The 16,102-nt window shown below is 42.4% G+C and overlaps 1 protein-coding gene across 1 annotated transcript in view; it reads left to right on the top strand.

Moving 5' to 3' along the window:
* The window catches only part of GVQW3 (GVQW motif containing 3), a 28,906-nt gene extending 14,499 nt beyond the window's left edge, over positions 1-14,407 (top strand). Inside the window, exon 2 of the mRNA XM_067038472.1 lies at positions 14,150-14,407. Coding sequence (XP_066894573.1) covers positions 14,150-14,407 — 258 coding nt within the window. The remainder of the gene's footprint in view (positions 1-14,149) is intronic.
* The last annotated feature ends 1,695 nt before the right edge of the window (positions 14,408-16,102 follow it).

Genomic DNA, 16,102 nt, shown 5'->3' with positions numbered 1-16,102 from the left:
TTTTAGACTCATAGAAAATTTTCAAAGTATTCCATATGCCTCTCATCCAGTTTCAGTTTCTTCTAATGTTATTTTCTTACATTACCATAGTACAGTTATCAAAACTGATATCAACATTGGTACATTAATAGTAACTAAACTTCACATTTTATTCAGATTTCAACAGTTTTCCATTAATGTCTTTTTTTCTGTTCCAGGAACCAGTTAAAGATATCACATTTCACTTAGTTGTTTTGTTGCCTGTTCTCTTCTGACCCATTACAGTTTCTAACTCTTTTCTTGTTTTTAATGACTTCGAAAGTTTTGAAGAGTACTGGTCATGTATTTTATAGAATATCCTTAATTGGGGTTTATCTGATGTTTTCCTCATGATTTGACTGGGGTTATGGGTTTGGGGAAAGAATAACATAGAGGTGAAGGGTCCTTATTACATCAAATTAGAGGGCACATGATATCCACACAACATCATTGTTGATGTTATCTTTAAACACTTGGTTAAGGTAGTTTTGCTAGATTTTCCTACTGTAAAGTTACTATTCTTCCCTTTCCATACTCTGTTCTTTAGAAGCAAATCACTAAGTTCAGGCCACACTCAAGGAGTGGAGAATGATTAAGTTCTGCCTCCTATGGAGGGGAGTATGCATATATTATTCAGAATTCTTCTATATGGAATAGTTGTCTTTTCTCCCCAATTTATTTGTTAGTATCAATTTGGACTCATGTATATTTATTTAATATTTTGGATTATAACCCAATACTATGTTATTTATTTTATTGGTCAAATTGTTCCAGCTTTGGCCATTGGATGCCCTTTCAGGTTGATTTCTGTGTCTCTTTAACATGCTCTTTCCTTTAGTTTTCTGAACACTTCCTTACTTTCTACTATTACATTATGCTCTAGGATCATCTTGCGTTTTCCCTGTTCCGGATCGGCAATCAACCATTTCTCTAAAGAACGCTGGTTCCTTTTATTGGAGAATGGTATTTAGAAACCAGGACATGGACACTGGCTGTGTTTGTTACTACTGGAATTTGGGTCTTTTTTTTTTTTTTTTCAAATTTTTGGCCATGCCATGTGGTATGCAGGATCTTAGTTCCCCAACCAGGGATAGAACCCATGTCCCCTACAGTGGAAGCACAGAGTCTTAACCACTGGACTGCCAGGGGAGTCCCTGGGTCTTTTTTATATTGCCCATGTCTCTATTTAACAAGCTCACTCTTTTCTCTAACTTCTTGATCATGTGGAATATAGTTACAACTATTTTAATGTCCTTATCTGTCTTTCCGTGTGATGAGATGAAGTGAGGTGAATGAAGTTAACATTGTGATATATCATTAGGCTACTATTTTTTTTTTTTTTTTGTGGTACACGGGCCTCTCACTGTTGTGGCCTCTCCCGTTGCAGAGCACAGGCTCCGGACGCACAGGCTTAGCGGCCATGGCTCACGGGCCCAGCTGCTCTGCGGCATGTGGGAATCTTCCCGGACCGGGGCACGAACCCGTGTCCCCTGCATCGGCAGGTGGATTCTCAACCACTGAGCCACCAGGGAAACCCTCGTTAGGCTACTATTGACCTTCTGATGTACTGATAAGGATCATTTGCTCCAGGTGATATTGCATTTGTTACTACTGGGATTTGGGTCTTTTTTTATATCACCCATGTCTCTATTTAACAAGCTCACTCTTTTCTCTAGCTTCTTGATCATGTGGAATATAGTTATAACTATTTTAATGTCCTTATCTATCCATTCTACCTATCTTGGTCAGTTTAAATTGACTGATTTTCCCCCCTCATCATGGTTCCTTCTATATGGGCCCTCTGGCTTTTTGGAAAGAGCTTTTAAGTTTTGTTAGTTGGGACTAGAGTACTAAATTAGCCTAGGGCTAATTTTGCCCCACTATTGTGGCAAAGCCGATCTGATGCCTTGTGAAATATTCCTTGCCACTCTGAATGCTGGGAACAGGAACTGGACCTGTGTGATCTCCAAGAATTGTTCCTTCTCATTCTTTTGGAAGGTTCTTTTTCTGGCTTCAGGTAGTTTCCTCACATGCATGCTGAAGACTCAAGGAGGACCCTCAGCAGATAGCCACAGCTTCCTTTTTGTGTACCTCTCTTACCTTAGGCATTCTTCCCTGTGAACTCACCACCTTGACCAGCCCAGATTCCTCACCCCATCTCCTGAACTCAGGGAAACTACTGGGCTCTGCCTCGATTTTCTCTCTTGGTACCATGGCCTGGAAATCCTCTCCAGGAGGTAAGCAGGGATAATCATAGGGCTTACTGCACTTATTTCCTGTCTCTTAGGAATCACTATCTTTAGTTGTCTGATATCCAATGTCTTAAAAACTGTTGTTTCATATATTTTGTCCAGAGGTAAGTCCAAAGCCTATTACTACATTTGGGCCAGAAGCAACAGTATAAGCATAGAAAATTAATAGAGCTAGGGGTTATGATTAGAACACAGGCATGCCTATCATAAAACATAAAGAGGTAATATCATATAGTGGTTAAGAGTATGGACTCTGGAAAAAAGACTGCCTGGATTCAAATTCTAGCTTTCCATCTTACAAGCTATAAACCTTTGGCCAGTTATGTAATCTTTCTGGGCCTCAATTTCCTCGTCTTTAAATGGGGATCATAATGGTCCTATCTCATTGGAATGAGATGAGGGTTAAATAGATTAACATATAAAGCATTTGGAACAGTGCTTGGTTCAGAGCAAGCATTCAATAAATATTGGCTATTACTATTCTGAATACAGTAGTCTTCCCCTCTTACTCACAGGGGATGCATTCCAAGACCCCCACTGGATGCTTGAAACCATGGATAATACTAAACCCTATATGTACTGTTTACCTATACATACATACTTATGATAAAGTTTAATAAATTAGGCACAGTAAGAGATTAACAATAACCAATAATAAAATAGAACAATTATAATGATATACTATAATAAAAATTATGTGCATGTGTTCTCTCTCAAAATATCCTGTTGTAGTGTACTCACCCCACTTCTTGTGATGATGTGAGATGATAAAATCTATGTGATGACATGAAGTGAGGTGAATAAAGTTGACATTGTGATGTATTGTTAGGCTACTATTGACTTTCTGATGTATTGATGAGGATCACTGCTCCAGGTGATACTGGATTATTGAGATGATCATTGAGATCATGAGAGTGTTGATGGTTGGATGTCAGGAGTGGACGACATTAATGGTTGGGGATCCTGGGTGGAATAGAGCAGGTGGCACAAGATTTCATCAAGCTACTCAGAATAGTGTGCAATTTAAAACTTATGGGTTGTTGGGCTTTCCTGGTGGCGGAGTGGTTAAGAATCCGCCTGCCAATGCAGGGGACATGGGTTCAAGCCCTGGTCCGGGAAGATCTCACTTGCTGCAGAGCCAACTAAATCCATGCGCCACAACTACTGAGCCTGTGCCCTAGAGCCATGAGCCACAACTACTGAGCCCGCGTGCTGCAACTACTGAAGCCCGTGTGCCTGGAGCCTGAGCTCCGCAACAAGAGAAGACACTGCAATGAGAAGCCTGCGCACCGCAACGAAAAGTAGCCCCTGCTCGCCGCAACTGGAGAAAGCCTGCACGCAGCAACAAAGACCCAACCCAGCCAAATATAAGTAAATAAATTAAATATTAAATTACTTTTTTAAAAACTTATGAATTGTTTATTTCTAGAATTTTCCATTGAATATTTTCTGACCATAGTTGACCACAGGTATCTAAAACTGTAGAAAGCAAAACAGCGGATAAGGGGGGGACTATGTACTTGTTAAAAGTAGCCAGCAAATTTGGCTGTGAGTTCTCTAGTGACCCTAGCAAAGTGGAAATATTGGTTACATGATTTAGCATCCATAAAATATATTTGAGCTCTTATATTAGCGAAGTACAGATTTCAGAATGTTTCCTCCCAATATTTCCTCATGAAGAGGATACTGTGTGTGCCTGAAATAATATACCAGCCAGAGGGAGTTTCCCAGGATTCTGTCTTTACCATCCCTCCAAATAGCTGTTAACTTCACACCAGAGCTCAGTTCAGTAAAAGTGACTCCACTGGGACTGAAATATTGTAGTACCTTTGGTCTGGCTTAATCCAATGATAAAATGTATAGTGTCAACATTAAAACTACTGAACGACATGTCATTCAGGCAGTTCTCCATAAATATAGGGGGGTCAATTAGGAACCAATTACCATGGTTCAGGCAAGACAACTAAAGCCTGAGCCAAAGAACTAACTCCAGGATGAAAGTGTACTGGCAGGGAACAAGCCCACTGCACAGTGAGAATCCACAAGGCTTGGCAATTTACTCAGTGTATAGCTACAGGGAGGAGGAACTTGCAAGGCCCAGGAATGGATGTATGGAAAGATGGAAAGAAAAAATGATCTTTGCGTTGTTCAAATTATCTATAGCCTTACAAATAGTTTGTCTTCTTCCTCTATCAGCTACTGAGGAAGATGTGTCAAAATCTCCCACTATGTGGATCTGTCCATTTCTCCTTTTAATTCTGTCTTATATATTTGGAGGCAATGTTTCCAGTTGGTACAAATATGTGCCGCTCATTATATCTTCCTGATGAACTCTTTTATCATTAAGGCATTTGACTCTATCCCTAATAATGCTTTTTGGCCTAAAATCTATTACTGTTGCATTATTTCATTTTGTATTTGCCTAATATATTTCCCCCATCCTTTTAACATTTCTGTGTCATTATCTTTTGAATGCATTCTTGTAACCAACATACAGCTGGATTTTTTTTTTTTTTTTCTGTATGCAGGCCTCGCACTGTCGTGGCCTCTCCCATTGCGGAGCACAGGCTCCGGACGCGCAGGCCCAGCGGCCATGGCTCACGGGCCCAGCCGCTCCGCAGCATGTGGGATCTTCCCGGCCCGGGGCACCAAACCGTATCCCCTGCATCGGCAGGCAGACTCTCAACCACTGTGCCACCAGGGAAGCCCCAACAGCTGGATTTTTAAAAATCCAGTCTGAGAATCTTTGTCTTTTCTTAAGCATGTTTACATTTCTTCTTCTTATGACATATTGTGGATATTTTCTCCCTTTGTTTTGTCCTTTGCCATGTGTTTTATTTGCTTTGTTCTCTTACCCTGCCCTCTTTTACTTTGGTTGTTTTCTTTACTCCCTTTTTTGTCTCACTAGTGGTTTGGAAGTTATACATTCTAATTATATTCCTTCAGTGGGTGTTCTTATGTTATCAATGTGCATACTCAACCTAACATTGTTAAGTTAATCACTATCTTTAGCACACTGTGAAAATTTCAGGAACTTTAGAGTTCTTTAATTCTGTTCTCCACCCCCTCTATCTTCCACTTAATTTGGCTTTTAGTATTTTAGTTCCAACTGACTTTTTACCACTCACCCCCCCTCCATTAGATGTTTTAACAGCCAGAATTTATTTATATTTACAAACATGCATACCAATTTCTCTGCCTACCTTTCTTTAGTCCTTTTTTTATTGAAATATAATTTGTGTACAATAAAATTCATCATTTTAAAGATACAATTCAATAGTTTTTAGGATATTCACAAAATTGTGCAACCATCACCACTATCTAATTTTAGAACATTTTCATCATCCCCCAAAGAAATCTCCCCATTCCTCCTATCCCTCGCCCCTGGCAAGCATTAATCTACTTTCTGTCTCTATGGATTTACCTATTCTGGGTATTTCATATAAATGGAATCATGTAACATATGGCTTTTTGCGTCTGGCTTCTTTCACTTAGCACAATGTTTTCAATGTTCATCCATGTTGGAACATGCATCAGTCCTTCATTCCTTCTCATGCCTGAATAATATTCCATTTTATGGATAAACCATATTTTATTTATCTATTCATTAGTTGGTGGACATTTGAGTTAGTTCCACTTTTTGGTATTATACATAAGGCTGCTACGTACATTTGTGTACAAGTATTTTTGTGGACATATGTTTTCAGTTCTCTTGGATATATACCTGGCAATGTAAACCATTATTTCTTATATTCAGTGGTGTGCTGATAGATGTTTAACAACCAGTTCTCATGTAGTAGGAGTAAGGGAGCCCTGACTTGTAGCATTTGTTGAGCTCTGAGGTGCAAATACTCAAGTTACCAATGTGACATCACTGAAATATAGAGAAGGAAAAAGATGCACAGCAACACACCATTCTGTAGTATTTCTACCATATAGTTGTAGGAGATAACCTCAAGTGCATAGATAATAGAAAAGTTGTAGTAAAATAATTAAGAAGTGATGCATTGTGAGGATTTTTTACCTTTATTTTATTTTTGTTTTGTTTTTTTTGTTTGTTTTTTTAATTCACTTTCTTTGTTCTTTACCTTTATTTTAAAAGTAATTCATTTAGGGCTTCCCTGGTGGCGCAGTGGTTGAGAGTCCGCCTGCCGATGCAGGGGACGCGGGTTTGTGCCCCGGTCTGGGAAGATCCCCCATGCCGTGGAGCGGCTGGGCCGGTGAGCCATGGCCGCTCGGTCTGTGCGTCCAGAGACTGTGCTCGGTGGCGGGAGAGGCCATGGCAGTGAGAGGCCCGCGTACCCCACACACACAAAGAAGTAATTCATTTAATTGCAAGTTTGTATAATTTAATTTTTAGCAATGACTGTTTTACAACCAGTTCTCAAAATTCCTTAAAATTTAACAGTCACTCTTTGGGCTGATAAGAGCTGACTCTAGCACCTCACTTGCATCTCCCTCCTTACATCTAGCTTCTTTTTCTAGATTCAATTTTCTTCTTTTTTAAAAAAATAATTAATTAAAAAAACAATTTTTGGCTGAGTTGGGTCTTCACTGCTGTGCACGGACTTTCATTGCAGTGAGCAGGGGCTACTCTTCATTGCGGTGCGATTGTGGTGGATTCTCTTGTTGCAGAGCGCAGGCTCTAGGCACGTGGGCTTCAGTAGTTGTGGCACACAGGCTCAGTAGTTGTGGCTCGCGGGCTCTAGAGCGCAGGCTCAGTAGTTGTGGTGCACAAGCTTAGTTGCTCCGTGGCATGTGGGAACTTCCTGGACCAGGGCTCAAACCCGTGTCCCATGCATTGGCAGGTGGATTCTTAACTACTGCACCACCAGGGAAGTCCCCACGGTCTCTTTTATTTATTTATTTATTTATAGTTGAATAGAAAAGAGGTTTAATTTAATTTTTTTATATCTTTATTGGAGTATAATTGCTTTATGATGTTGTGTTAGTTTCTGCTGTATAACACAGTGAATCAGCTATATGTATACATATATCCACATATCCCCTTCCTTTTGACACTCCTTCCCACCCACAGTCTCTTCTAAATGGTTCTATTTTATTTTTTAACCCTTCTTCTCTCTAGTTTGTTGTGTTGGTTGACTCTCCATTTTGCTCATTTCTTTCCTCATGTGCTTTGATACTTTTCAGGAGCAGCTTCATCAGGGATTGTTTTTTCTAGTGGATTCTGCAAGCCCTGGATTGGTAAACATCCCTGCAGAGCTATTTTGAATTCACTTCAGCCTAAACCTAATAATTTTAATAGGTCTTACTTCAGCCCTAACCTAAGAATTTTAATGTCTGGACCAATTTTTCTGTTATCTCACTAGCTGTCTGCACATACAGGTAGAGTAAGTTTAAATCTCCATATGCATTTGGCACTGATTGGGATTTCTGTTTCTCTTGAGTGCCATTTCTTCCCTTCCCAAGGCCTCTTCAGACATCAAGCTTCCTTGAACTTCTGTAACCTTGGGGTAGAGTTTTTCCAGTCTCCTTTTCATGGAAGGGGACAGAGCTTCCAATGTCAGGGATGTATGCAAGGGGCTCAGTTCCAGCTTTCTCACCTGCCCAGGACTGGAGCCCCATCTCCTACTCCTTAGTGTTCGGTGGAACCCTGGCCAGCAGATCTCAGGATCTATAGCTAAGTGTGAAATCCTTGTGGCAGCTAAGGCACATCACCTATGACCTGTTCTGGCTTTGAGTTTTTCATTTCTTTTTCATTTTTGATATCTGGGGATTTCTCTTTATATTTTTCAAATTTGGCAATAAAAATATAATGTCTGTTATAGTTCATCCAGCATCTCTATGTGTCTGTAGCAGGGGGTGGGATGGGAAACCCATCTATATTAGGATAGTTGATCATGTTTCTGGAAGTTCCCAGATCAGAAGGAATCATTCTGTGAGAAAAACATTTATTGTCTTCATTTTTTAGATAAGAAAATGGAAACTCAGAATGGTTGTCCAAATTGCCAAAGCCATAAAACTTTAAATGGGGAAATGGGTTTTGTGTCCAGTCTGTTTGCAAAATCCCATGCAAGATATCTAGGCATCCTAAAGTTGACTTGGTACCTCTGGCTTCTATCCATTATTAGCCTTTATGGATAATTCACCCCTGGCATTTTGCTGAAGCAAATACCCTGGAAAAGATTCTTCCTGCTTCTTAGCTAAGGCTGTTTTGAAGAGAAGGGGAAGGAGTAAAACTTAGGTCATGGAAGCTGGGCTGTCCTGAGCCTGAGAGCCCCTGGTTCTCAGAAGCATTTGCCTGGGAGGAAGTGAAAGCCAACAGGCATTTCTGCCCCTTACAGAAGCACCCCCAAGCTCACGCGTGCAGTGGGCAGTGAAGGGGACATACCAAGGGTCCTGCAGATTCTTTGGTTTGCCCCTGGAAGAAGGAAGAAGCCCAAGTGATGGCAGAGAGTGGCACATTCTGAGGCTTTTCACTTTGCTCCTTCGACTAGAGCGCCTCTTGCCCTGTGCATTCTGCACAGAGCCTGGCCCTGATTGGGTGCCCTACAAAAGTGATGTGGATCAATGACTCTGAGGAAAAAGAAGCCACATCAAGTATTTACAGTAGAGGGACCTTTATGAGGAGGACTGGTTACACAGGTGATAGGATAGGGGACAGAGAGGCATCCCAGAGCTTATCAAGGAAACTACTGCTACCCATAAGGCAAAGGGGCAGAGGGAGGAGGCAGTGTCACCAGGAACCAGGAGCCAGGAGATGGAAGCCAGGAGCCACATGATCAGAAGCTGGGGCCCTAGCAGTGGAAGCAGGAGCCATGGAAAATGTGTAGCTGGAAATACCACCTCAGGCAGATGCTATGGGGGGTCGGGTGGGCGGGACATCCCTCGGCCTCCCCTCCCCACCACAACCTACCTCCAGTGTCCTGCTAGTACTTCCCTTGGGCCAAAGTCACATGTCTTAGGGTTTGGATTCACAGCCTGAATGGATCAACCTCCCTGTGCTACAGAGCACGGCAGAGCAGAAGGCTGAGGGGTGAGTCTGAGGAAAACAGGCCCAGGACTGGCATGGAAGGAAAGAAGGAAGGAAAAAAGGAAGAAAAGCAGACAAGCCTATGTGTAACATATAAGCATTCTAAAATACTTCTTAAATATCCTTTTGCAATTAAAAAGGATCTTTAGGATAAAAAGTTCCCTTCCTTACAGAGTTGTGAGGATCAAATGACAAAATGGAAGTGAAAACCTTTTTTTTTTTCGCGGGCCTCTCACTGTCGTGGCCTCTCCCGTTGCGGAGCACAGGCTCCGGACGCGCAGGCTCAGCGGCCACGGCTCACAGGCCCAGCCGCTCTGCGGCATGTGGGATCTTCCCGGACCGGGGCTCGAACCCATGACCCCTGCATCGGCAGGCGGATTCTCAACCACTGCGCCACCAGGGAAGCGCAGAAGTGAAAACCTTTTGAACATTGCCAACTACTGCATAAATATGAGACGATTATCATTTACATCATTAGTTCTTTGGCTGGAGGAAGTATAGTTGAATATGAGTATAAATGGAAACACTTTATAAAGCATTTATTATGTGTGGACACTTTTTATGCACGTGTATTAGAATATTATTAGCTGCAAGCAGTAACTAACAGTGACTTAAACAAATAGGTAGTTACTTTCTGACATAACAGAGGTGCTCCTTTGGTCTTTCTATCTATTACAAAATGGCTGCGATGCCCAACCTTCACCTCCAAGTTCAAAGCAGGAAGGGGTGGGGATGGGAAGACAGTTCCAACTTCGCAGTCCTGTTTCATCAGGAAAGCAAAAGCTCTCTCAATAACTCCCAGGAGAGTTCTATCTAAATCTCATTGGCCAGAACTGGGCCATATGTGATCACCCCTAACTACGAGAGAGCTGTGGTGGGAGGGAGCAAGGGAGAAATGGCTTCTGGGTGACCAAACAGCAGGGTGTGCCACATACATATAAAGCACAGTACTTGGGCACAGAGTAAGTGCTCAATACATTAGCTATTTTGTGTGCATGAGTGTGCGTGTATGTATGTGTGTATCTATGTCTGTATGGTTCTATGCGGTCCCCATTTCTCCTAACAATCCTGTGAAGTAAAATCATCTACAAATGAGGCCTAACACATGGCTGGTAAAAGGCAGAGCCAGGCTTCAGACCCAGCTTTCTGACTGCAGTCCGAACACTCTTTCCATTGCCTCACCATGGCCCACCCTCCCCCTAAACTGGCCCCTAAGATCTTGGTGTTGGAGTCACATCAGGCTCAAGTGGGCTTGATGAAGAGAGAAAGTAGGATAGGACCAGCTCTGAAATGAACTGACACCAGTACCTGGGGCTATACACGGAGTAATGATGAAGTCATGAGAAGAGGTCCCATAATTACCTGTGCTAGACTTGTGCCTGCACTTCCGTGTAGCCACTTTGGAATGATCATGCTGGGAGGCCTGGCACTTGTTCTGATGATGCCACTACTGCCCCAAAACTCCTGTGGGACTCCCCTTCACAAGTCACAAAAAACCTCAATGTCATTACTGACACAAACCCAGCTGCAGCTCCTCTTCTCATTTACCATGAGTTCCAAATGGCTTTTTTTTTTTTTTTTTTTCCAAATGGCTTTTGATTATTGCCAAAAATAAAAAAATCATGCCCCAAAGACAGAATTGTATTGCAACTGAGATGCAAAAGAATGGGTTGTCTGCTCTTCAGGCAATTTTCAAATCAAAATTATAGGAAAAGCAGCAGAAGAACTGTTCAAATAAATATACCCTCCTAGGTTGATATCTTGGAAGAAGACAACTCTAAGTGTGGCTGAATAATTTTTGGTGTGTTTAAGAAAAAATTACTCACCTTGAGTGGCATTGTGAAAAAGAACACGGTGCTTGGTAAAGATCCCCAATGGAATAATAGTAAATGTAGGTCAAGGCATTGTGAGATAGGCACACTCATGCATTGGTGGAATTGTAGATTGGTTCTCAGAGCAATTTGGCAGTGAGCATCAAGAACCTTTGAAGAGTTTTAACCAGCTGACCTAGACATTCCAGTCCTAGGAATCTTTCTTAGGGAAATAGTCAAAGATGCAGACAAAGATTTATGTATACAGCTATTTATTTTAGTTGTAAAACAGTAAAAAGAAGTAACTGGTCCAAATGTCCCACAATGAGGAAATTGTCAGGTAAATTGTGGTATACTCATTAAATGAAAATAATGCAGCCATTTAAAATGATGTTTTTGAAGAACTGTCAATGACATGTTTATGTTCACAATGGAATAGATGCTAAAGCCAGACTACAAAACCACATGCATTACATAGTCCATTTTTACTTTCCATATGCTAAAAAAAGGCTCAAGATATACTCAAAATGGTAACAGTGGTTTTATCTGGGTGATGAAATTATAAGTGATTTAAAATTTTCTTCATTATAATTTTATATATACAATTTTTATCATTATATCTATAAATATTACTTTCATAATTAGAAAAATATGTATGATGAAAATTACTTTTTAAGAAAAAAAGAAATGTGTTTTACTAGGAGAGAAGAGATCTGTCCCCAAGGTGCTGATGGTCTGATGAAGGAAATGAGACACATATGCAAATAAATTCATTACAAGGTAATAAGGGCTATAATGGAGGGAAGGATTAGCTCTACCTGGAGTTGAAGTTGGGTGAAAAGAGGTAACATTTGTGCAGGGTCTTGAAGGATGAACAGGAGTTCTCTAGGGCTTTGTAAATTGTTAAGCACTATATATGAGTGTTAGTTTTTGGCCTTTATTATGACTGTCAAAGCTTACCTCATAGAAAGCTCTCTTTCTTGTCTCTTTCCTGTGCTCCCTGAGGCCCAGGATCCCTGGGACAGGAAGCAGCGGCAGTTAAACAGTCACACATCAGTGCTCCAGCAAGTGAACTGAGGTGCATCCAACTAAGGAGCAGATCCAGGACCAGAGGACATAAAATTACCTGGGAGCAGGGCCAGGAAGGTGCTGGTGGGTAAACAAGTTCTCCCTTATTTGCCATCCTGTGGAAAGGCTGCCTTTGCTTGGGGCCTCCACCCTGAGTTATAGGGTCATCTCCACCTGGGGGATGGTAAAAACTGAGAACAAGCATCACGTATCAGTCCATGATTTACACTGGCAGGAAATGGTGTGTCAGATGTCCTTACAGCCTCCAGACAGAGTGGAGTAGAAAGGAGGAGTGTGAGTGAGGAGACCCGGAAGATTGGCAAGAGATGATTTGTTTGGGAGAAAGTCTTAGAAGCTCAAGGTTGGAAGAGATTTAAAAGTTATCTTACTTAGTCCTCCGGATCCCCTCCCAACATCCCCATCACATTGCCATCCTTCTTGGCCTTCAGGGAGCAGCTCAGAGGCCACCTCTTCTTTTATTTCCCACCTCAATTCCTCCAGCCTATGCTTTAGTTATTCCTTGTTGTTCAATTTTATGAGAAAATAATTCAATGCCTGCTGTGCACCAGGCAGTGTGCTAATGGTTCTTTGTTTGCAGTAGGCCCTCCTGTGCCTCCTGTTGTTTATTATTTATTTATTCAGGCAACAAACATGTATTGAACACCTACACTATGCTAGGCAGTGTTCTAGACATTGTGATAGAGTGGAGGGAAAGACAGCCTAGATCTTGTTTTCTCTTGGACCTGTCATTCTAGTCAGAGAGTCATAAAATAAACAAAGGAATGAATAAGAAAATACCAGGTTATAAATGTCAAGAAGTCCCCTTTGGGGAAATTTAGGGGAAGAACTTTCCATACAAAGAAAGCAGCTAATTCCAAAATCTCAGGGGATAACCGTTGCTTGTTCTAGAAACAAAAAGAACACTGTGGTATTGCGCATGGAATACCCTTTTGTGCTTTATCTACAAACAAAAATCTTCTCATTTTTTAGGACTTAGATCAAGCATCGCCTCTTCAGGCAAATCTATCCTATTTATTTTCCCTGGGTAAAAGTGACCACTCCCTCCTTTCCTCCCCACTGGCTCAGAGCAGACTCCTGTCAGCACACATGTAACGACTTGCCATTCTTACCATACTATAGCATTGCTACTCCCTAGTGGATCTCAGTCTTGTCAATGGCAGAGCTTCCTGTCTAAATCCCTAATGCCCATCACAGAGCCTGGCACCAAGTCTGTAATTGGTAAACATTTGTTCCTTGAATACATGAACTCTCACATAGCACTTTCTCAGAACCTCCCTGGTGCCGCTTATTCAGAATTAGCAACCCTTTACTGATCGGTTAGGTCCTGCACTGTGTTCTTTCAACTCTGCTACCTCTTATAAGCCTCATGGCAGCCAGGTGCAGTGTTATTATCCTATCCTGTAGTTAAAACTCAGAGGATCAGAGTGACTTCCGTGGTGACTCAGAAATAAGAATCAGGGCTAAGATTTGAACCCAAGTCCTCTTGATGGCAAATCTCAATGCTTCATTTTCTGTGATGCACCCATCATGCATTAGTTCATTTGTGTATCCATCCTCTCCTTTCTCCTAGATAACCTTTTCCCTAAGGGAAGGATCTGTATTCGACACCATTCCATTCTGTATTCTCCATGACACCAGAACAGTGCTATGTATTTAGGACACACTCAACACAAATCTCTAAGGATGGAAAAGAAAGAATGAATGTGTAAATGAATACTTCACCCAAAGCGGATCAATGACTGATATCAGTTCATAGGATGGTGGTGTGCTGGAGGAAGAGATGTTTCTGAGGGGAGGGACCTTCCCAGATACCTCTGCACCCATCTGGGAAAGCTGAGGGTGCCATCTCCATGCTATAGCACTCATTCCTTAGAAATCACACCTTTCACTCAGTTGTACATCTCAGCAGGAGCCAGGGGCACAAAGGGGAACATGCAAGGCTTCCAATGAGTTGGGAAAATGAGGTTAGGTTTCAATTCAGATAGTTAACTTTTGTTTTCTGGGTCTGCACGGTCAATAAATTTTCAACGAGCAGTGATCCTGTTCCTCATCTTTCATTGCTTTATGAGACTTCAGGGAATGAAAGCATAACATCCTGCTTTCCCATAAGTTCTCTGGCTGCTACCCTGGCACCAATTAAAGACATGTCCATGCAATTAATCAAAACCAGTTTGGAAGCTCTCTGGCACTGCTTCTCTGATGTGCTGCCTGCTCCACATACAGTAGTTCCGCAGCTGCAGTGATGGAGCCAGACACATAGGAGCTTTTGATGAACTGGTTGTGCCAGCCCCAAGTGTTAACTATGTCATCTGACATGACTAATGATGCTCCCAACTTGATCTGCGTGAGTGGAGCAGTCCTGCTGTCTGGAGGAGGCTCGGTTTCCAAAGCCAGCCTGGGAAGAGGCTGCAACGTGCAGGGTACACACTCCATCATGTCAGCTGGAGTCCTGGAGGCCTCTAGTGTTGGAGCTGAGAGTTGTCCACAGGGAGGGTGATGGAAACTGTGGGCCAGGCTCTGTGCTGGGCACTCGTGGGAATGTGACCCGACTTAAACTTCTAGCTCAGCCTCCTCATTTTATAGACATGGAAGCCAAGAGTCAGCAAAAGTGAGGCGCCTGCCAAAGGCCTGAGCTGTGGTGAGAGAAATAAAGGAGAAGGCATGGATCCTACCTTTGAGGAGCTAAACCCCTAGATGAGCAAATAAACATGTGTGAGGATAACAACTGGGGTCTGATGCAGGTATACCTCCTCAAGGTTTAAACTGTGGGTTTCCTTCCTTAATTCTGCAAACATTTATCAAGAAGAAGAGAGTCTGTGTTTTTGTCGCCTCTGCAATCCCAAGAGCGTGTGATTTGAAGTCAACAGGTCTGGGTCTGAGTCCCAGCTCTCCTTTGAGTTGATATAATCTTGAGCAAATCACTTCATTTTTCTGAGCCTTGGGTTCCTCAGCTGTAACACTGGGACAAGCCAAATATTGCCTACCCAGCCTACATCCTACAGTCTTTGTGAGACCCAGCAGAGTTAATGGGTGTGAAAGTATAAGAGTCCCTGCACACGTTAGTTATGATTCATATTACTACCCTCTCCAAGGACCCCTGGCTGAAATCTCTGCAATATGGATCCACAGATAGCTTTAACTCTCTTCCTCTTCCAGCCCTTTTCAAAATGCACAGGAAAGAAAGGGATATAAAACCAATTGATCATCTGCCTACAATCTCAACAGCTTTCCCAGAGAATCCATGACACAGGAAGACAAAGAACTCAGCCGTTGTAACTTAATGTCATTCCACACTTTGATTGAGCACCTACCATATACCAGGCATTGTCCATGCTGTGTGGGGAATCAGAGTTGGATAAGACATGCTCCTTGGCCACATTGAGAAGCTCGCCATTCAGTGGGAGAAACAGACATGGACACAAATAACTATAACATACTGCAGAAAAATACAATTGCCATAGGAAAGATACAAATCAAGTTCTGTGTGAGTCAGAGGAGGGAATGATTCATTCCCCAAAAGGAAATTGGGAAAAGTTTCATCAAGGATGTGGTATTAAAGGATGAGCAGGGTTTAGCTCTGTCAGGAAGCACCAGAAAGGGTGCTCTAGACTGAAGGAACAGCATGGGCAAGTGCATGGAATCCTGAAAGGAATGGTGATCTAGAGGACAGAGTAAAACTGAGTGAGATAGGGAGTGTGAGCATGAACAACAGAAGACTCGCTGGGCTTCCCTGGTGGCGCAGTGGTTGAGAGTCCGCCTGCCGATGCAGGGGACACGGGTTCATGCCCCGGTCTGGGAGGATCCCACATGCCGCGGAGGGGCTGGGCCCGTGAGCCGTGGTCGCTGGGCCTGCGCATCCGGAGCCTGTGCTCCGCGGAGGGAGAGGCCACAGCGGTGAGAGGCCCGTGTACCGCAAAAAAAAAAAAAAAAAAAAAAGA

This window comes from Kogia breviceps, chromosome 7 (assembly GCF_026419965.1).
Source record: "Kogia breviceps isolate mKogBre1 chromosome 7, mKogBre1 haplotype 1, whole genome shotgun sequence".
Lineage (NCBI taxonomy): Eukaryota > Metazoa > Chordata > Mammalia > Artiodactyla > Physeteridae > Kogia > Kogia breviceps.
This window is presented reverse-complemented; position numbering and strand designations above follow the sequence as displayed.